Here is a 21803-nt window from a genome sequence, read left to right on the forward strand (position 1 = left end):
AGCCCTAAGAGCACTCAGGAAGGAGAAGAATACCTACAGTCTAGCAGCCATCCCTGGGTTGGGAAGATCCCCTGGAGAAGCAAATGGCTACCCACTCCAGTATTCTCGCCTGGAGAATTCCATGGACAGAGGAGCGTGGTGGGCTACAGTCCATGGGGTCGTAGAGAGTTGGACATGACTGAGCAACTAACATGTTCAGCAGTCATCAGTGACTGCAGCCACTCCCTACGGTGAGCACCAAGGGAGCTCAAGATGTGAAAACAAAGGTTACTGGCCCTGGAGAGCTGAGCTGCATAAGAAAGGAATAATTTCAATGACTCCAGGCTCTTGCATGTTCCCCTACATAGAAAAGTGCTAAATTCCTTAACTTGGGATATCTGGTTTTCTTTAACTAACAATCATATTTTGATGTTCAGACTACTTATCTTTTATTGCAAAACTTTTAAATAACCTGTCTCCTCCCCTGCCTCCTCAGAGGAGCAGTTCTCTCAGGGTCATTTGAGATGCTGTCTCCCAGGTTTAAAGTCTTAAAAATTTCCACTGAATAAAACATAACTCTCAACTTTTAGGTTGTAAATAGTTTTTAAGTTGACACCAGGTAGACTGCTTCCACCTGGATGATGAAGGTGCTGTGGGGAAGGGGATCCCACCTGTTGTTTCCCCTGGGGGAGCCCAGTATCTGGGACAGGACCTCTCAAGCAGTAGGTGCATGATTAAATACTGTTGTACTGAATCTGAGGATTGAAGAGGAAGTTGAGGCTACGTTACCGGGCAGAGAGAGACAGGAAAGGACAGAGTCACACGGGTCATTCATTCAGTCACTGACAACTTTCCAGAGAGGATGAAACCTATCCTTGTCCTTTAGAGCCTGTGCCTTTGGGGAGAAGGACCACTGAGAGAATCAGAAGGTCAAGACTACGTCAGATGCTGCTGAGGATTGTGGGCCAAGGTTTCTGGGGATGCGGGAGGTCAGGGAAGGTCTCTTGGAAGAGGTGACATTTGATCTGAGATCTAGAAAGCATAAGTGTAAGAAGCCAGTCCCTGAAGGCCACTTGTTGTATGATTCCATTATATGAAATATTCAAAACAGACCAATCCACACAGGCAGATAGTGGTTGATGGTTGGTTGTCAGAGGCTAGGGGGTGGGGAGGGGGGAGTCAGGAGTGATGAGTTCTTGAGCAGGGGGTTTCCTCTGGAGGTGATGAAAATGTTTTGGACTGAGATAGAGGTGGTGCTGAATGCATTAAATTCCTCGGAATCGTTCACTTTAAAATGTTAATTTTTCTTGTTTTGTGAATTTCACCTCAAGTTAAAAAAAAATTTGCCATCGAGTCTGTCCTGCACAGAGGACTGATGGCCAATTGAGGGATGGAAAGGAAGAAATTGGCCAGAGAACTGGGTTCAACCTGCAGGGGGAATGTGGAAGGAAGGACATGGACCCGGGTTTGGTCCCAGCCTGTACACACTGCCCTCAGGGAGATGGGGGCGGGGGCCATCTCCGGTGGCCTCAGCCTGCAGCCGCTAGAAGCAAGGTTTCGATTCGGCCGGAGACTGCAGTCTGGCTGCAGCAGTGAGAGCACTGAATCCTAGCCACCAGACCACCGGGGACCACTGGCCAGTGCCCAGGCCCCTGGCCTGTCAGCTGTGCAGAAATGAATTTCCACGCAGAGACAGAAAGTAGTGAAACAAGTAAAGTGCTTGTTAGGAGGAAAAAGGGGTACGTGTTGATAGACACACGGGTGTGCTCGGAGAGAGTCGCACCCTCCTGGTAGTTTGAATCACTTTTATGGGGCATGTCTTCCGGGTTTCCTCTGGCCTCTCATCTTGCTTTTCCTGAGCCCGTATTGGGTGTATCGCAGCGTCCTCCTGTGTGCGTGCGCATCTCTTAGCCAAGATGAATTCCAGCAAAGAGGCCTATCACTCCATTTCTGACCTCCAAGGAGCCTTTCTGCGCTTGTGTAATCAGGAAGGTCTCCTTGACTTCCAGAATGAGAAATCTGCGGTCTTATCTGGGCAAGGCTCAACTCTGCTCTAGCTTCTGCTATTTTGGAGTTTCTGTTCATAGGGGACGAACTCCAGCTGCTCAGCTTGGGGGCTTATCTATCTTGGGTTTTGTGATGTGCCTGGGTGACTGGGGGTGAAACGCCTGGGTCTACCTGAGTTGACTCACTGAGCAGGTGTGCGCGCGTATGTGCGCGCGCACCCCCCCCCCCCCCTCGCCTGGGTGTGCATGTGTGACATGACATGCATGTATACCTGTGTACCGGGGCCTCCGTGGAGACATGAACCACACATGCACACACAGGCTAACGCCTAGTGTAAAGGGGGCCCCACAAGTCTCCTCATTATGTGGGGGGTGAGGTGGAGGGATGGAGGAGAGAGGAGGCCCTTTTCATAAGGCCTGAGCTGGGCCTCCCCACCCCCATCACCCGCCTCTCCGGCACCCACTCTCCCTGTGGTTGCGCAGGCCCTGGGGGGCAGCCCAAGCGTCCCCTCCCCCCATCCTACTGTAAATTCTGAGAAACCCTGTCCGCGGTTTGGCGCATCCCCTCCCCCGCCCTCTAGCAGGGCTGTCCTGGGCACTGTCTTCCTGTCTTGGGGCCTGGGTGGGGGGCTCTAAAGCGGGGTCGGGGGAATGGCTGGGAGCCACGCCCTCTTAGCCCCGGGGTCCCAGGCCGAGGCGGCTCTGGACTGCTTCAGGGATCTTAGCATCCCCTCCCGGGGCCCTTGTCTTCTCTTCTGTAGAACGGAGATAATATCAATTAGTCCCAACCTCAGAGAGACGAGTGCAGGTGGTGACTCGCACTGGGCGGTGAGCGCAGCTGAGTCTGGCAGGTAGGAAGGGCTAGAGGCTATTATTATCCACTTCCTGCCCCTAGCTCCGCCCCACTTCCCCGCCACCTCCAGCTTCCACACGGAAGCTTGGTGGTCTGCTACCCAGAATGTCTGTCTCCTGTCTCCCTGGTGAAACCTAGGAATCATTCAAATTTCAGATTCTCCGGAAATAAGGGAGAGCAGTGGGACCAGCCGGATCTGGGAGACAGGGAACCTGGGTTCGAATCCGGCTGTGCCGAGGGCGCACCGGGCAGCCAGTTTTCCTTGAGCGCTCCGATGCTCTGTGGTTCTAAGCCTCCTTGATGAACAACAACTCTTCTGCCTCAAGGTTACTCTTATTTTCCGATGCTAAGCCACCTTCCTGGGCTGTTCTTGCCACAAACAGTGGAACTCTCTGGAATTTAACTTGCTGGAGGTTTGGAGACCTCCAGAGACTTGCCTCTAATTCTCATAGTTCTGCCCACTCGCCCTCCCAAATGCAGCTTAAATCTGTCCATTCTCCAGCTAGATCTACAGCTTGAGCATTTTCATGGTTTCCCTGAATCCACTTGGTTGTCCCAAAGGCACCCCGCCCCTGCTCTCAAGCCTTCCATGGGGCCCTATTGCTCCTAGAAGAAAAAATCTGAAGTCTTCCCTGCAGCTGTCAGTTAAAAAAACAAATCTGGACTCAGTAAGTTAGTTAGTGTTAGTCGCTCAGTTGTGTCCGACTCTTTGCGACCCCATGGACCATAGCCTCCCGTGTTCCTCTGTCCGTGGGATTCTTCAGGCAAGAATACTGTTGGGGATTGCCATTTCCTTCTCCTGGGGATCTTTTTGGACCAGGGATTGAACCCAGGTCTCCTGCACTGCAGACAGATTCTTTACTGTCTGAGCCACCAGGGAAGCCCAGACTTAGTAAGGAGAGCCTTTATTCAAAAGGATTATGGCAAGGGGAGAGGAGAAAGATGATGCCCTGGGGAGAAGGCTCTGATTGTGGAGTCTGCAAGCCTCCCAAGAGTGAGGCCAGAGGGTGCTCTTTTCATGAAGACAGTGAACAAGGCAGAAGAGGACCAGGTGTAGGGAGGGGATGAGAGAGGGGCAGGATGAAATACCGGATGAGAGGATACTTTGCGCTGGGCCAGCCTGTTCTCAGTGGGCTGTCTGCTGGTGCTTAGGTTCAGGGACCTGAAGGAAGGAGAGGAGTTAAGCAAAGTTTGGTTGGCAAGCATTTTGTTCTAGCTGGTCAGTGGGGACACCCAGTCCAGCTACTCATTTAGGAGGCAAAGAATGGAAATTTGGAGGGTTGGCATCTGGTCTTGTTACAGGCACACAAGAAAATCTGTATTGGGATTCTTCATAGAACAGATAGAGTGGATCAGTCTATCTTATCTATCATCTATCAATCTTCAATCATCTATCTATTTATCTATCATCTTTCTATCAATCTACAGTTTCATCTGTCTCTCTTTATCCACTATATATACCTCTATCTATTTATCTCTCTATCTCTACACAGCTATAAGAGCTTCTCTGGTGGCTCAGAGGGTGAACAATCTGCCTGCAACGCGGGAAACCCATGTTTGACTTTTGGGTTGGGAAGATCCCCTGGAGAAGGGAATGGTAACCCACTCCAGTATTCTTGCTTGGAGAATTCCATGAACAGAGGAGCCTGGCAGGCTACAGTCCATGGGGCCACAGAGAGTTGGACATGACTGAGTAACTAACATTTTCACTTCACTTTTCATATGGCTATAAATATATAGATAATATCTATATAATATAGATATCTATAGATCTTAGAGATATCTATAGATCTGTCTAAATCTTAATATAGATATCTCTATATACCTATACATTCTAGCCAGGCTCCTCTGTTCATGGGAATTCCCAGGCAAGAATACTGGATTGGGTTGTCATTTCCTTCTCCAGAGGATCTTCCTGACCCAAGAATCAAACTCGAGTCTCCTGCATTGCTGACATCTCCTGCATTGCAGGCAGATACTTTCCTGACAGAGCTACGAGGGAAGCCCATATCCATAATATATCTATATATTACATATCTATACTATATATTGGGCTTCCCTGGGGGCTCACATGGTAAAGAATCTGCCTGCAATGTGGGAGACCCAGGTTCAATCCCTGGGTCGAGAAGATCCCATGGAGAAGGGAATGGCTACCCACTCCACGATTCTTGCCTGAAAAATCCCAGGGACAAAGGAGCCTGGTGTGCTACAGTTCATGGGGCTGGAAAAAGTCAGACACGACTGAGTGACTTCCACTTTCACTTCATACTACATATGTATATCTATATCTATTTAGATATCTATCCACTTTGATATAATATCTGTCTATAGATCTACGTGTAGCTCTAGATATATGTCTGTAGCCTGGAATATCTATTATAAGGAGTTGGCTTGTGTGATTATGGAGATGAGCAAATCTCAAGATCTACAGGCTCAAACTGAGATCAACAGGAGGAAGTGAGGTTTCAGTTCAAGTCCCAAGGCCAGAAAACAGATGGTCTTTCAGGCAGGCGGAATTCTGTCTTAGTAGGAGGACCGTCAGCTTTCTGGTCTAGTCAGCCTTCAACTGATTGGACAAGGCCCACCCTCACCAGGAAGGGCAATCTGCTTTACCCAGTCTACAGATTTAAATGTTAGTTCATGCACAAACACCCTCCCAAACGCACACACAATAATGTTTGACCAAATATCTGGGCCCTGTGGCCCAGTCAAGTTGAGACATAAAATTAACCATCAGAGCATGTTGTCTGTGGGACTCCTCTAAGTCATATGGGAGGGTGGTTCCTTAGAGTAACCGTGAAAGGTGGAACATGAGAGGTTGGGAAGGGGATTCTTAATCTTCAGCATTTTCCAAGATCACAGAGCTTTGGTAAAGTTTATTTTAAAAAATTTTTTTACATGTTTTGGAGTATGTTCTATTCCACATACAGCCAAGTATGTTTATTAAGATTATTTTAATTGAAGTATTGTTGATTTATAATGTGTGAATATTGTTTTTAAATATGTTTTTAATTTAATTTTGACTGCGCTGAGTCTTTGTTGTGGGGTCTGGGCTTCTCTCTAGTTCCCTCACAGTGTGTGGGCTTAGTTGCCCTGCAGCATGGGGGATCTTAGCTCCTTGATCAGGGATCAAACCCATGTTCCCTGCATTGGAAGGAAGATTGTCAACCACTGTACCATCAATGCAGTTTAATATTGTTAATATTGAAGTCTCAGGCAAGTTTAATATTGTTGTGCTTCATAAGGGCCTGCATGACCTGTGGTCACCCCTCCCTTGCTCCCTCCCACCCAATCCACTGTGATCCCCAAACCCGTCACGCTGGTCCTTGTGGGTCCTTCAGTCTGGAATGCTTTTCCCTCATCTTCTTGGATCCTCTCCTATCACCCATCCCGTCACCCTGTTTAATTTTCTTTTTTTCTTATTTATTTATATATACTTAGTTGGTTGTGGCGCGTCTTAGTTGTGGCACGTGGGATCTAGTTTCCTGACCAGGGATTGAAGCTGGGCCCCCTGCATTGATAGTGAGGAGTCTTAACTGCTGGCCCACCAGGGAGGTCCTACATCACCTTGTTTAATTTTATTCAGGGCATTTTCTACCATGTGTCTTATTTCTTTCCATGTTTATTATCTGTTTCTTCCACTGGGCAGAAAGCTCTCAAACTGTCAAGTAAGTGTTGGCTGAGGACTTACTATGTATCAGTGTCCAGACCTCCCAGAAGTCACAGTTCACTGGGGGAGGCTGAAGTGAGTTGTGTCACCTGGGCAGACAGACATAATGTATAATCCTGATACATGTTAGGCTGAAGCCTGGTGCTTGGAGGACTTGACCTGCCTGGGTGGTCACAAAGGGCTTCCCAGAGCTGAGATCTGAAGCAGGGGCATAGCATTAACTCGGGAAAGACAAGAAAATAAAGTGCTCTGGGTGGAGGGAACAGCTTGTGCAAAGGTCCTGAGGTGGAGGGAAAGTCCCCCTGACCTTGAACCCTGTCACCTGGCCCAGTACTCCCTCCACCTCCCCATCCCCATCTGGCAGCCATGTCTGTCCATGCAAAGTTTCAAGAGACCTCAGGTAATAGGGGTAGGAATACATGTGTGATTGTGTGAACAGTCCTGCTAAAACCAGAATTTAATTACACTGTGCTTGGGTGGGGTGAGTGTTGGCTGTGTCCCTCTTCTCCTGGGGCAGTGAGCTGGACGGGGGCCAAGAAGCAGCTGCAGGTGTCCCACCGTAGGTATGGGTGGCAGTGCCGATGACTTCCTGGTTTCCATGGGAAGCCCTGTGGCCAGGGTCTCCAGGAGCCTGACCTTCCAGTCTCTACTTCTTGGGCCAGCCTCATGCACACTGTCTCAGTGCCTCACCGCCTCCCCTGTCTTCATACACACAGCTGAGATTAGGGCAAGGCGAGTGAGGCATTCTGCCTGACAGCTCAGTAATCAAAGTGAATAAACCTTGAAATATGCTTCACATATGACATCGTGTAAATTTAAGGTGTACCACATGCTAATTGGATATATTGCTACATTGTAACATGATTGCCATTGTAGTAATATTTATACCTCTGTCACTATTACTGGGGCTTCCTAGGTAGCTAGTGGTAAAGAACCTGTCTGCCAATGCAGGAAACTTAAGAGATGCAGGTTTGATCCCTGGGTTGGGAGGATCCCCTGGGGGAGGGCATGGCAACCCACTCCAATCCATGGGGTCCAAAGAGTTGGACACGACTGAAGTGACTTAGCACGTACGCACATCACTATCATTATCACCTCTGTTCCATTATTATAATTTCTCTTTAGTGGTTAGAATAATAAAGTTCCAGTCTCAGCAAATTTGATGATTACAGTATTGTTGTCTATATGCTCTAGACTGTGCATTAAATCTCTAGGGCTTATCAAGTAAATAATATTTCAGTGCAATGTTTTTTGTTGTTTGTTTTGGGGTTTTTTTTGGTCACACCATGTAGCAGGTAGGATCTTAGTTCTTTGACCAGGGATTGAACCCACGCCCCCTGCAGTGGAAGCAGAGTCCTAACTGTCAGGGAAGTCCCAATGCAATGATTTTAATTGAGAGTGTTTTCTGTGCCATACAATTCACCCTTTGGAAGTGTATAGTTCGGAGGCAGTTAGTATATTCATGAGGTTGTACGGCCATCACCCCTGTCTCCTCCAGAATTGTTTCATCATCCCAGAAAGAAACCCCATACCCATAGACATCACTCTGTATCCCTCTCTACCCTCAGCTCCTGGCATCAATGCACGTAAAAAAATCAACATTAATGCAAAAAATTCCATGATAAACAAAGTGTCAAATTTTAAGATGCAATCTTTCAGTTGTTCAGACTTATTCAGTCAGTAAGTTGTGTCTGACTCTTTGCAACCCCATGAACTTTAGCCTGCCAGGCTCCTCTGTCCGTGGGATTATCCTGGCAGGAAGATTGAAGTGGGTTGCCATTTCCTCCTCTAGTAGATCTTCCAGACCTGGGGATCAAATCCAGGTCTCCTGTGGCTCCTTCTCTGGCTCATGAAATGCTAAGTCACTTCAGTCGTCTCTGACTCTTTGGAACTCATGGGCTGTAGCCCGCCAGTCTCCTCTGTTCATGGGATTCTCCAGGCAAGAGTACTATAGTTGGTTGCCATACCCTCCTCTAGGGGATCTTCCTGACCCAGGGATCGAACCTGCATCTCTTATGTCTCCTGCATTGGCAGACGGGTTCTTTACCACTGAGCCACCTGAGCAGCCTGATATTATCCTCAAAGAGTGAAAAGTGGTTTGGGGATATGTGCACAGACATACATAGACTGTATATGTTTAGATATGGTAGATACATACTGGTTCTGTGGCATTAAACTTTTATACAGGGCAATTAAAAAATGTCTAAAAATGATTGCTCCTTAATGTGTAATAATGAAATAAAGTTTGAGAACCTCTGATCTAATAGCAGCCACTACTCAGATTTTTTTCTGAGAACTTCCAGAGATATTCTAGGCATTTTCAAGCAAATACCTACACTTCCATTTATTCATTTTTTTAAAAAAGATTGATTTATGGCTACACTGGGTCTTTGTTCTGCACATGGTCTTTCTCTAGTTGTGGCGAGTGGGGGCTACTCCTCATTGGGGTGCGCAGGCTTCTCGTGGCAATGGCTTCTCTTGTTGTACAGCACAGGCTCTCGGTGCTCGGGCTTCAGTAGTTGTGGTACATGGGCTTGGTAGTTGAGGCTCATGGACTCTAGAGCACTAGCTCAGTTGTTCTGAGGCATGTGGGAATCTTCCTGGACCCGGGATTGAACCTGTGACCCCTGCATTGGCAGGTGGATTCTTATCTACGGGACCACCAGGAAAGCCCCTCCTTTATTTATTTATATTTCTAGCATAAATGGTCACAAACCATCCTGTGGCCTTCTTTTTTTTCACTTTGAGTATATCTTGGTGAACACTCCATGTCAGTGAACAGAGCTTGCTGGTCCCTTTTTTAGAGTTATGCCTGGAAAATCCCATGGGCGGAGGAGCCTGGTAGGCTGCAGTCCATGGAGTCGCACAGTCGGACACGACTGAGTGACTTCACTTTCACTTTTCACTTTCATGCATTGGAGGAGGAAATGGCAACCCACTCCAGTGTTCTCGCCTGGAGAACCCCAGGGCCGGCGGAGCCTGGTGGGCTGCCGTCTATGGGGTTGCACAGAGTCGGACACTGAAGCGACTTAGCAGCAGCAGCAGCAGTATTCCTCTATGTTTGAATGAAATGTATGTTCTCATGGATGTGTTCTCATGGATGCTCACATGATGTTGGCAACATATGATGTTGTTTCCAACCTTTTGCCACAATAAAGTGCTGCAGTGTGTGATGGACAAGTGCATTTGCGTCATCTCACATACAAGCGATTGTATCTGAAGGAGAAATTCCTAGAAATGTGATAACTGGCTTGGAAGCTGTGTGCATTTGTCATTTAGGTAGATATTACCACTTGTTCTGCATAGAGTTGGTACCAGTTTCCTTCTTCATCATCAGAATAAGAGAGTGCCAGTTTCCTCAGAGCCTCACCAACAGGAGGTGTTATCAAACCTTTTGATCTTTGCCAATCTGATCGGTTAAACATTGCATTGTGGTGTAGTTTTAATGTTCACTTCCCTTATGAAGTTGAGAATCTTCTCTTGTGACTAAGAACCATTTGTTTCTCTTCCTCTGTGAGCTCAAAGTTCATATCCTTTGTTCACATTTTTATGGACTGTTGTAATATTTTTCTTATTGTTTCTAAGCGTTCTTTATATATTAAGGACATTGTCCCTTTGTGTTACGCCCCTTTGTTTATTATTTGTCATTTGCCTTTTAAGAGTTTATTATTTTTGAATTGTCATTTGTCTTAACATTGTTCAGGGTGATTTTTACCAGATTTTTTTTTGATGTTTACATGAGATAACTATTCTAGTTATTCCTTTTATGGCATCAGAGCTTTGTGTTATACTGACAAGGCAGGCCTTCCTTTGATAAGATAGGAGGTGGAAAGGAGCATTCTGAGTAGAGGGAGTAGCAGGTGCAAAGATCCTGAGGTATGTAAGTCAGGGTTCCCCAGAGAAACAGAACCAACAGGATGTGTGCATAGAGAGGGAATATCATTTTAAGGAATTGACCCATGTGGTTGTGGAGGCTGACAAGTCCAAAATCTGCATGATGGCCAGCAGACTAATGACCCTGGAAGCGCTGCAATTTGATCTGAAAGCAGTCAGCTGAAGAATTCCTCCTTTCTTGGGGGCAGTCAGTCTTTGTTTCCTTAGACCTTCAACTGATTAGATGAGACTCATCTACATTATTGGCGTGGGGTGGGTGGGGGGGTGGTAATCTGTTTTATTCAAAGTCTACTGATTTAAATGATAATCTTATCTAAAAAAAAAAAAAACCTTCCCAGCAACATCTAGATGGGCACCATGGCCTCACCAAGTTGATACATAAAATAAGCCATCACAAATCTACCCATTGTCAACCTGACATGCACACAAACTCCTTAAACCACACTTAATCTGCAAAAAAAGGCAATAACAAGATGATGCTCCCACCTAATATGATAAAACTGTCCTGCAAATGACTGAAAACATGCTAACCCTTGCCTCAGAAGAGGAGACAAAGTCCTTGAGTGATGTTTACCCTTCTCTTTGATATCCTAATTTAAATACTACGGTCTAGGGGCTTCCCTGGTGGCTCAGTGGTAAAAAATTTGCCTGCCAAGACAGGAGACATAGGTTCAATCCCTGGTCTGGAAATATCCCACATGACATGTGGAAACTAAGCCCATGGACCACTACTACTGAGCCTGTGCTCTAGAGCCTGGAAACTGCAACTGCTGAAGCCCGCACGCCCTGGAGCCCCTCCACAGCAAGAGAAGCCACCGCAGTGAGAAGCCTGTGTACTAGAGAAAAGTTCGTGCACAGCGATGAAGACACAGCGCAGCCAAAAACAAATAAAGAATTAAAAAAATACTACGATGTGAAGTTAATGATACTTAAACACTATGTTATAAAGTCAACACATCTTCTGTTACACGATATGGAAATAAAAAAGGGAGGAAAACAAAGGTATTTGCTTAATTTGTATACCTGCGTCTCCCACAGCTCCTGTATTGCAGGTGGATTCTTTGTCATCTGAGCCACCTGGGAAGCAATTATATGTGTAAATTTGTACTATCCACACATATTCATAACAAAACAGGGGAGAAATTCTCATGAGAGTTGTAGTCATTTCTTGTGTAACTTGTCACGTGGTTGTAGCCGATATTTATAACTACCTTCTGAGCCACCCTTGGTACCAAATTTCTCTTAGTCTCCTGGGGTCGCCATAACAAAACACTTAACAGATTGTGTGGCCTAAACTTCAGACATTAATTTTTTCACATTTCTGGAGGCTAGGAATTCAAGACTGAGATGTTGACAGGGCTGGTTTCTTCTGAGGCCTCTCTCCTTGGTTTATAGATGGCCGTCTTCTCGTTGTGTCCTCAGAGGCTGTTTTCTCCAAGTGGTATAATAATTTCTCCCTCTTTATAAGGACTCTAGCCATATTGGACTAAGACCCACCCTAATGGCTTTACCTTAATTATATCTTTAAAGGTCATATCTCCAAACACAGTCATATTCTGGGGTGCTGGGGTTAGGGTTTCAACATACGAATTTGCCGGGGTGGGGGGTGGTGGCAGTGTCACAGTGCAGGCCACGACAGTACTCCCTTTGAGGAACAAAGATGTGACTGGTGTGGTAACGATGAAGATGTGCTCAGTCATGTCTGACTCTTTGCAACCCCATGGACTGTAGCCCACCAGGCTCCTCTGTCCATGGGATTCTCCAGACAAGAGTACTAGAGCGGGTTGCCTCCTCCAGGAGAGCATCCTGACCCAGGGATAGAACCCATGTCTCTTGCATTGGCAGGTGGGTTCTTTACCACTAGTGCCAACTGGGAAGCCCAGAAGAAGAAGGTGGTGGGAAGGAAAGCCAAGGAAAAGTTTGGAGAGGTTGGCAAAGGGTTCAGAGCTGTTGTGAGAACTTGGTTTTTTCTTTTCCACCAGAGTGTTTTAAGTTGCAGTTTGCAAAAATCCTCTGCAAGGTCTTCTGGAAGGTGAGAGGGGTGACCGAAGTGCCAGTGAGGAGGCTCCCCTGATCTTCCAAGTGAGCAATGAAGGGACTTGGGCTGGGGTGCGAAGGAAGGAAGTGGGTGGTTTTGAAGCCACAAGAAGGAAAGGACTGGAACTTTCCTGATGGTCCAGTGGTTAGGAATCCACCTACTAATGCAGGGGACATGGGTTTGATCCCTGTTTGGGGAAGATCCCACATGCCTTGGAGCAACAGAGCCCGTGCGCTGCAACTACTGAGCCCACGCTGTAAAGCCTATGCCCCACAACAAGAGAAGTCACTGCAGTGACAAGCCCATGCACTGCAACTTGAGAGCAGCCCCAGCTCGCTACACGTGGAGAAAGCCCACGTGCAGCAATAAAGACCCATAAATACATAAATTACTTAAAAAAAAAAAAAAAAAGAAGGGAAGGACTTGTGGGTCAGTGTGTGGAACAGATATCAGCCAGTGGGAAATTGATGGAAAGTGATCAACCCACTTTCTCTGGTAGGACCTTCCAAGGAGGGTTTGGTAGGCTGAGACTGCATTTCCTGTTCACTGTGGTTTCCTTAGATTTGAGTAGAATGCCAGACATGTAGTGGGTGGCCAGTGAATGTTTCTGGACTGGATGCATGAATGACTTAAAACCAGAAGTGGGAAAATTTGATGATGTTGGGTTTGGGAGAGTAGACTCCACGGGTGGAGAAGGCAATGGTACCCCACTCCAGTCCTCTTGCCTGGAAAATCCCCTGGGCAGAGGAGCCTGGTAGGCTGCAGTCCATGGGGTCGCTACGAGTTGGAAACGACTGAGCAACTTCACTTTCACTTTTCACTTTCACGCATTGGAGAAGGAAATGGCAGCCCACTCCAGTGTTCTTGCCTGGAGAATCCCAGGGACAGGGGAGCCTGGTGGGCTGCCGTCTATGGGGTCTCACAGAGTCGGACACGACTGAAGTGACTTAGCAGCAGCAATAGCAGCAGCAGACTCCACAGGTGCTCGTGCGCCTGAGGTGGGGGGAACTCAGAGTCTCTGTAGCCCTCAGTGCTCTGGATTGAGGGTGGCAAGCAGAGTGCAGAGGTTTACCTAAGTCTGCTGGGAGGAACTGCTATTTCTAACAGATTTGAAGTAGTGAGCTCCCTGTTCCCAGGAGTATGCAAGTGGGAGAGGCACATTTCCAGAGGGTTGTAGAGCAAATCTCTGTCCCAGGGAAGGTTTGGAGCTGGGAGAAGCTTAGTGTGGTCTAAATGAGAGTCCTTTGGGTTTCCCAGCAGCCCAAGGGTCGTGGGGATTTCTGCATCATCACTTTCTGTGATTTCTGAGTCTCAGCCTGTCCCACATCCCTTCTGTGTGTGTGTGTGTGCCTGGCAGTGCCCTAATATTGTGGTGTGGGTGGGTCTAGGGTGCCAGGTTTGCTGCAGTCATTGTGGTTCTAAATTCCGTGCTGCCCTCCCCAGTAGCCTTGTGTTTGGAGGGGCTGCCCCCTGGTGGGAAGAATGAGCAATTCCCCTCACCACTTCCTAACCTCTTGGGAGTTCCCCGGTGGTCAGGTGGCTAAGACTCTGCCTGTAGTCCCAAAGCGGTGGGCTACAGGTTCGATCCCTGGTCAGGGAATTAGGTCCCACATGCTGCAACTAAGACTCGGTGCAGCCAAATTAAAAAAAAAAATTTTTTTAAACTGTTAAAAAAATAAAAAAAGAAGAAGTAGTGCTAGGCGGTGAGTCAGAGGGACACATCTAGTTTGCAAATAAAAATCCAAAACAAAGATACTCACAGAAAGACTCACGGAGAGACAAAGACAGGCAGTGATGCTCAGTAAGTAATGATTGGTTGAAGGAATGAATGAAGGATCCCTTGGAACAAATGTAAACATGGATAAAGCTCTGGCAGCTCAGGCTTAATTCTGTTGATACACTGGGAGGATGTGTCCAGGGGTCCTGATATTCACCAGGCTGGATGGCATAAAGGCAAAGAGTCTTGCCTCCAGCAGGGGCCCAGGTGTCTGAGGATGAGGGTGGCAGGGTGGAGTGGAGGGGACTGAGGGCACCCTTTGGGGAGAATGTCTGGCCCCTCCCCAGCAGGTGAGGTACGAGAGACCACCTAGGGTGTCCTCAGGCAGGTCCCTGAGAAAGTCCCTGGGGTGGCATAGTAGGAATAGGTTGAAAGAGGTTTGGGGAGACGGAGTTAACTTGGAATGAATTACTAGAGGAATGGAAGGAATGGGGAATGGACATCCCAGGACGATAGGCCCCTGCAGACTTGTATGGCGGTGGCAGGAGGGAGCCAGAGTCCAGGGGGAGCCCCCCTCTACCCCAAGCATGCCTCAGGGTTACATTGTCCTGGGCCGCTCTTGTGAATGTCACTGGCCATTGGTGTCTCAATTAAAGGGATGGGACCTTGGGGGGGGTGGTCCTGGGGGTGAGTTCTGGAGAGTCTGAGAACCCCAGGGTGGGTGTTCTGGGGCTCACCATAGGGCAGCCTTGGGAAAGTGTCTTTGGGGAGGCAGTTGGAGAATCAGAACACAGGGGTCAGCCTAGGGTGTTAGTGGGATCGTCACAGGATGATCCTGGAGACTGGAGCTTTCCTAGGATCATTCCAGGGGCTGAAGAATGTGATCCGGAAGTACATTGAGAAACCATGTGGGAGGGTTTCTGGGGGAGTTGCAGAGCAAGGGGGAGGGCTGAGAGCAGAGGGCACCATCCTTGGGGCGGGGGAGGGGGGATGGGGTGGTCTCAGAGCATGGTGTCCTCTGGGAGTACAGATGGGGTGGGGTTGTGGGAGCATCTGGATGGAAGAAGTTTGGGAAAACAGATCATGCAGGGTGGGCAGAGGTGGAACTTAGGGGATGAGCTTTGAACACGGGATCCTTTAGTGAGTCACTGTAGGGAGAGACCCTGAGGGTCAGAATTGGGATCTTTGTAATGGGTGTGGGGGTTCAGCACTTGGGGGGATGTTCAGGACATCAGGGTGTCAGAAAATTTTGGATAATGAGAACTGAAAGGCCAATGAGAGGGTGGATTTGAGGTGCCCAGAACCAGATATGTCTTTGTGGATGGGCCTGGGAAGTAGACCCCAACCTGAGTTTGTAGGAGACTAGGATCCTACTACTACTACTACTAAGTCGCTTCAGTCGTGTCCGACTCTGTGCAACCCCATAGACAGCAGCCCACCAGGCTCCCCCGTCCCTGGGATTCTCCAGGCAAGAACACTGGAGTGGGTTGCCATTTCCTTCTTCAATGCATGAAAGTGAAAAGTCAAAGTGAAGTCACCCAGTCACGACCCCATGGACTGCAGCCTACCAGGCTCCTCCATCCACGGGATTTTCCAGGCAAGAGCACTGGAGTGGGTTGCCATTGGATCATGGAAGCTGGGTCTGACAGAGTTAAGACATGATGGTATGTGTGTGTGTGTGCAGTGTGGACTGATTGTGGGGGAGGGGGGTTCTGGGAGTCAGAATTGGGGTGTATCATGGGGCTTCCCTGGTGGCTCAGACTAGAATCTCCGCCTGCAATACGGGAGACATGGGTTCGATCCCTGGGTCAGGAAGATCCCTTGGAGAAGGGAATGGTTATTCACTCCAGTATTCTTGCTGGGGAATCCCATGGACAGAGAAGAGCCTGGAAGGATACAGTCCATAGGGTCGCAAAGAATCGGACACGACTGAGTAATTAAAAATTTTCACTTTCATGGGAGGTGAATGCAGGCAGGGAAGAACCAGAGATATCTTGAGAGGCAGACCACCTTGGGTGGGGGAAGGTGAGTCTGTGGCGTGGGAACCAGGTGCCTCGGGATGGGTTCAGCAGTGGACCTGGGCGAAGGCAGGACAGAACCAGCTTGGGTAGCAGAAACTTTACTGCTCAGGACTGTCTCCCCGCCACCCCACCTCGCCAACACCCACCCCCGCCCCCGGTCAGTAGCATTTGCGGTACACGATGTAGGGCCCCTGTTCCTCATATTGCTCCCGCAGGACCCAGCAGGACTGGAAGGTGCGCAGCGAGGCCAGGATGGAGCCCCCAATCCACACGGAGAAATTCCTGGTTGGCTGGGCCATCACCACTACGTGTGCCTCTGGTGGCAGATTGCGGAGCAGTTCTGTTTGGAAGCGCGCCTGGAACCCGGTGAAGAGAGAAGAGCCCCCGCACAAGAGCACGTTCTGGGCCAAGTCGGTCCGCAGCTCCGCAGCCACTTTGGAAAGGCTCTGTTGGGCCATGGTGGGGACGCCCACGGGGGACAGCCCTGGGATCTCCGGGGGACTGAACAGCAACTCGGGGCACTGGAACAGCTCTTTGCCCAGCGTGACCGTCCGTCCGTCTGGCAGCTTCAGGGTCTGGCGGCATTCCAGCTCTGGCCGGGCCTGTTCCTTCAGGAAGTCCGGGGCCACGTAGCAGTATCTGTGCTTGATGTTCTCCACCGTGTCCAGGTCCTGCTGTCCCAGGGGTAGCCCAGAGCCGAGCAGCATCTCCGCCAGGAAGGCGGTCAGGTGGGTGCCCGCCAGGTCCAGGCGCTGTGTGGCGTGGGGCAGGTTGTAGCCTTGGAAGACGGGCACGGTGTAGGTGACTCCGTGGCCCGTGTCTACCACCAACCCGCTGACCCGCCCGTGTGCGTAGACCGACAGCACTGACTGAGAAGCCACGTACATGGCCGGGGAGCTCAGCGACTCAAAAGCCACCTCCACTAGCTTCTCGCGGTTGGTGGAGGGGCTGAAGGGCGGGTCGGAGAACAGCAGCGGGTGGTCGCGGGTGGCCACGCGGAGGTCATGCTCCAGCATGTGGCGCCAGATGAGCTCGGCCGCATCCCAGTCCACCACGATGCCGCTGTGCACGGGTTGCACTAGCGTCAGCTCTGGGCGTTTGCGGGCTGCTTCGCCGATGAAGGTTTCCATCACCGGCTGCCCTGAGGTGGCCGGTTTCTGGGGCTGGCAGCCGACGATGGTGGCCACGGTATAGGTGGGCCGGGCCTGCCCGGCGAAGCCCACCTTACACGTGCCTGTGCCCATGTCGATGACCACCGCCCCGGTCTTTGGGGGCAGTCTGTCGCCCACCATGCTGGGGGGTTCCTGAGGGAGGGTGCTTTTTGCCAGGATTGAGCTGAGGTTCAGGCTAGGCTTGGGGATCTCCGGAGAGTCTTGGGGCTCTGAGGGGTTGCCCTGATTTGGATCCATGGCTGTGAGTAGTTGCCTGGGCTGCTTGGCAAAGCTGACTACTTTCCTCTGGGGTGTGGGTGGGGGAGAGGTGGGAGTGGAGAGGCTGGGCCTGGAGCAAGCACAGGCAGAGAGAGGGAGAAGGGGCTGGGCCGGGGGTCTGTGACATCATTCTGTTGCTCACAATGCAGAAGGGGGGGTGGGGGTAGGGGTGGACCCTTCCTTTCTGCGGAAAACCCCCAGAGTATTCATCTATTCTGAATTCCCTACCATCACCTACCCACCCCAGTGCCCAATTTGGAGAAGGAATAAGCTAGAAGGTGTCCAAAGAGGAACCTCTGACCCAGCGCCCTGATTCAGTAAGACCCACGAATCCTTCTCTTGGTGCCTTGTCTTGAAGTTATTTATAGTGTGGTCTCTAAGAGCTGCTCACAGTTCTCCTTAGAATATTAAAATATCGATCCTTAGAATATTAATCAGAAAGTGGTTGGTGTTAGGGTGACTTTTTGATTTCTTTAAGTACTTTAAAGTACATAGCTATTTATTTAACTGTGTGGGGTCTTTCATTGCAGCATGTGGGCTCTAGTTCCCTGACCAGGGATTGAACCTGGGCCCTGGGCATTGGACCAGCCTTAGCCACTGGACCACCAGGGAAGTCCCAGCTTTTTGTTTTCCCAGAGGATGGGATGGGAGGCAAAGAGAGACACAGACACCCCCTATACTAGATTCTTTGACATTTCTGCTTTTCCTGCTGCCTGAAACAGCCTCCCTTCCTGCAGGGCAGGAATTTGCTCTTCAAATCACAGCAGGAAAACATCTCCTTCTGTAAGTCTTCCTTGATTCCCTCTCCCTCTCTCTACTGCCTGGTGATGGTAGGAGCTGTCTGCCTTCACTGCAGGGACTTTATCTGCTTTCTCTTGGTGGAAGGGAGTGTCTGGGAGATACAGAAGGGAGCTTTCAGGATAGATAGGGCTTCCCAGGTGGCACAATAGTAAAGAATCCACCTGCCAATGCAGGACTGTGAGTTCTATTCCTGGGTCGGCAAGATCCCCTGAAGTAGGAAATGGCAACCCACTTTAGTATTCTTCCCTGGATAATCCTATGGACAGAAGAGCCTGGCAGGCTACCATCCATGGGGTCACAAAGAGTTAGACACAACTAAACGAGTGAAAAACATCAACAATAAAATAGATCCAGATGGCTCAGTGGTAAAGAATTTGCCTATCAATGCAGGAGACACAGGAGACGTACATTCAGTCTCTGGGTTGAGAAGATTCCCTAGAGGAGGGCGTGGCAACCCACTCCAGTATCCTTGCCTGGAGAACCCCATGGACAGAGGAGCCTGGCTGGCTACAGTCCATAGGGTTGCATAGAGTCGAACATGACTGAAGTGACTTAGCACTCATGCTGGTGTTTCACCTCAAAAAAGAAATGATAATTATGCAAGATAGTAGATGGTGGTAAGCATTTTGCAATATGCAATTGTATCAAATCAATCCATACATTTAAACTGACAGTGTTATATGTCAATTATATCTCAGTAAAACTGGGGAAAAAAAGCACCTCCCATCTCCCCCCTCACCCCCCACCACCCACCTCCAATGTGGATCTCAAACCCATTGCTTCTTGGGGGAGAACCTCTGCAATTGTAATTATTCTCCCATTTGTGGGTCATCTATCCAGGGGTATGGGTCTTGACTATACCATATCTTTGCCCTTCCTACCCATTTCATTGTGGTTCCTTCTTTTTTTTTTTTTTTAATTATTATGATGATATTGGCATACTTTTTTTTTTTTCTTTTTTTTTGGCCAAGCGGCACATGGGATCCTAGTTCCCTGACCAGGGACAGAATTCGCATCCCCTGTGTCAAAAGTGTGGAATCTTAACCACTGTAGCACCAGGGAATTCTCCTGCTGTTCCTTCTTTATATCGTTAGATATAGAAGATCTTCTCTGTTAGTCTTCAGGCCTTCCTCATCTATAGCTGCGCTGTAAATAGTTGCAATTTTAGTGTGCTTTTGGGGAGAGGCAAACTCAAGTCCTCCTAGTCTGTCATCTTGGTCACTCCCCATCCATCCATCTTTGATGCAAATCAGTGTGGTAGGTGTCGAGAATCCGAGACCCACCAGCCACTTCTCCATATCTCATTTTCTCTTTCCAACCTCCTGTCTGCATCAATAAATATTGATGTGTCCATGTGCCTTGGGTACCAGCTACACAGAAATGGCTAATAGCAGGTACCTTAGCAGCATGTGTCTATGGTCTATGACAGTGTTACTCACATTGTGGTCCATAAACTGTTACCGTTTCTTAAAGAGAAAGGAACTTTGGAAGAAACCATAAATCAATATCACTAAACTTTCATTCAACCGATATTTCTTACACAGCAAGCATTTCTCAGTGAAGGAAGCAGTGTACTGTATAACTTTCTGGTGCAAGCTCTTTATCTCCATGCGGACTGTCACCACTGCTTTGAGTACTGGTCTAGAGTCTGAAAAGATCCTTTCATGATGAATGTCAAATCCAGAATTTGTTTGTACCTTGTGCTGAATCATGAAGCTTTATCCAGACTTAGGTAGAAAGCAATGAGATCAATGCTAAAGTATGCCATGGAGTAAGGTGGTGTGACACGCTGCCTGGGATCCTTTCCCAACTGGGACTCCAGATGTGCTGTGACACAAAACTTCCCAGCATTGCTGAAGTCTGGATGAAGTCAAAATCCAATTTGGTGATGTAGTCTCTGTTCTTTCTACTTCTCTTTTCTTTTAATGTTAGTATGTTGAAAGTAAGCTAGATAATTCTCTAATAAATACCTGTATTATTTATTTGTATATAATAAGAGGCTTATTTTGTTAACAAATCCTTTGAACCTGAGACAAAGTGAAAACTTTTGGCAAAACATTCCTTCAAGTGTTCAATATGATTCATTATTTGTATATATTGCAAAATGCTCACCACAATGAATCTAATTCACATCTGTCTCCATACATAGTTACACATTTTTTTCCCTTCATGATGAGAACTTTTAGGATGCACTCTCTTAGGGACTTCCCTTTTGGTCCAGTGGCTAAGACTGTGCTCTCAATGCGGGGCAGCTAGATCCCTGGTCAGGGAGCTAGATCCCACATGCCACAATAAGACCCAGCACAGCCAAATAAATTAAAAAAAAAATTAAAAGATCTACTCTCTAAGCAACTTTCAAACATGCAATACAATATTATTAAGCATAGTCACCACTCTGTACATTGCACCCCCCGACTTGTTTATTTTGTTATTGGAAGAATGAACCTTTTGATCCCTTTCAGCTTTGTTTCAAGCAGCACTCTTGGCAATGTTGTAGGAAGGGGGACCCCTTCCAGGGCCCGAAACTGGGCTCTTGTCTAACACTTGGAAATAAATTGTCTGAGGAGACACATGTGCTGACAAAGCAAGAGATTTTATTGGGAAAGGCCACCCAGGTGGAGAACAGTAGGGTAAGGGAACCCTTTTATGGTGATGGGATTAATTTCCGGGTTGTCTTCAGCCAATCATTCTGTCTCAGAGTCCTTTCTGGTGGTGTACGCCTTGTTCAGCCAAGATGGATGCCAATGAGAAGGATGCTGGGAGGTGGTCGGACATGTGGTGTCTCCTTTTGACATTTCCTGAACTCTTCCAGTTGGTGGTAGCTTATTAGTTCCGTGTTCCTTACCAGGACCTCCTGTCGTAAAACAACTCATGCAAATGGTTACTATGGTGCCTGGCCAGGGAGGGCGATTTCAGTCAGTGTGCATCCCCTAACAGTAACTCACTCTGTCTTGGCCACTCCTGTGAATTCTTGCGGTGAGCATCCGTGATCCGGGTGGCCTGGCTCTCTGATCTCTGTCCTTACCCTAAGCTCTGGCCATGGGCACACAATAAACTCTCAACACTAGAACCATCTATGTCTAAACCATTGTATCTCCTGAGTCTTAAAGGCCCCTCAAGAATGGAGTTTAGAGGAAGGAATTTCCTGACCCAGGAAAACTGTCTCCTGACTGTTCCCCTACCATCATTGTCTCATTATTTAATGCAGAGGAAATATCCTGGACTTCAGAATTTCTTTTTTCCTTTTGAGCATGGGGCCCATTGGCAGTAATGCATTGCCGCACCCCTTCCTCCTAATTAGATGCTCAAAGAAGGGCTTGGATATCTGTCACATGCAAAGATCCACATCAGTGATGCCCATCCTGCCTTTGGTTGAGATGAGTGAATGTTTTTC

At 48.4% G+C, this 21803-nt stretch overlaps 1 protein-coding gene across 1 annotated transcript; it reads right to left on the minus strand.

Moving 5' to 3' along the window:
• Positions 1-16334: 16334 nt before the first annotated feature.
• Positions 16335-17708, minus strand: ACTL9 (actin like 9). Its single transcript, XM_019963595.2, has one exon. It carries the CDS (start codon positions 17585-17587, stop codon positions 16337-16339), a length of 1251 nt encoding a protein of 416 aa, XP_019819154.2. The 5' UTR covers positions 17588-17708; the 3' UTR covers positions 16335-16336.
• Positions 17709-21803: the final 4095 nt, after the last annotated feature.

This window comes from Bos indicus, chromosome 7 (assembly GCF_029378745.1).
Source record: "Bos indicus isolate NIAB-ARS_2022 breed Sahiwal x Tharparkar chromosome 7, NIAB-ARS_B.indTharparkar_mat_pri_1.0, whole genome shotgun sequence".
Taxonomy (NCBI): Eukaryota; Metazoa; Chordata; class Mammalia; order Artiodactyla; family Bovidae; genus Bos; species Bos indicus.

What these genes read in the sequence shown, in the direction of transcription:
- ACTL9 (XM_019963595.2), bottom strand. Translation starts at nt 17,587, where the DNA reads ATGGATCCAAATCAGGGCAACCCCTCAGAGCCCCAAGACTCTCCGGAG.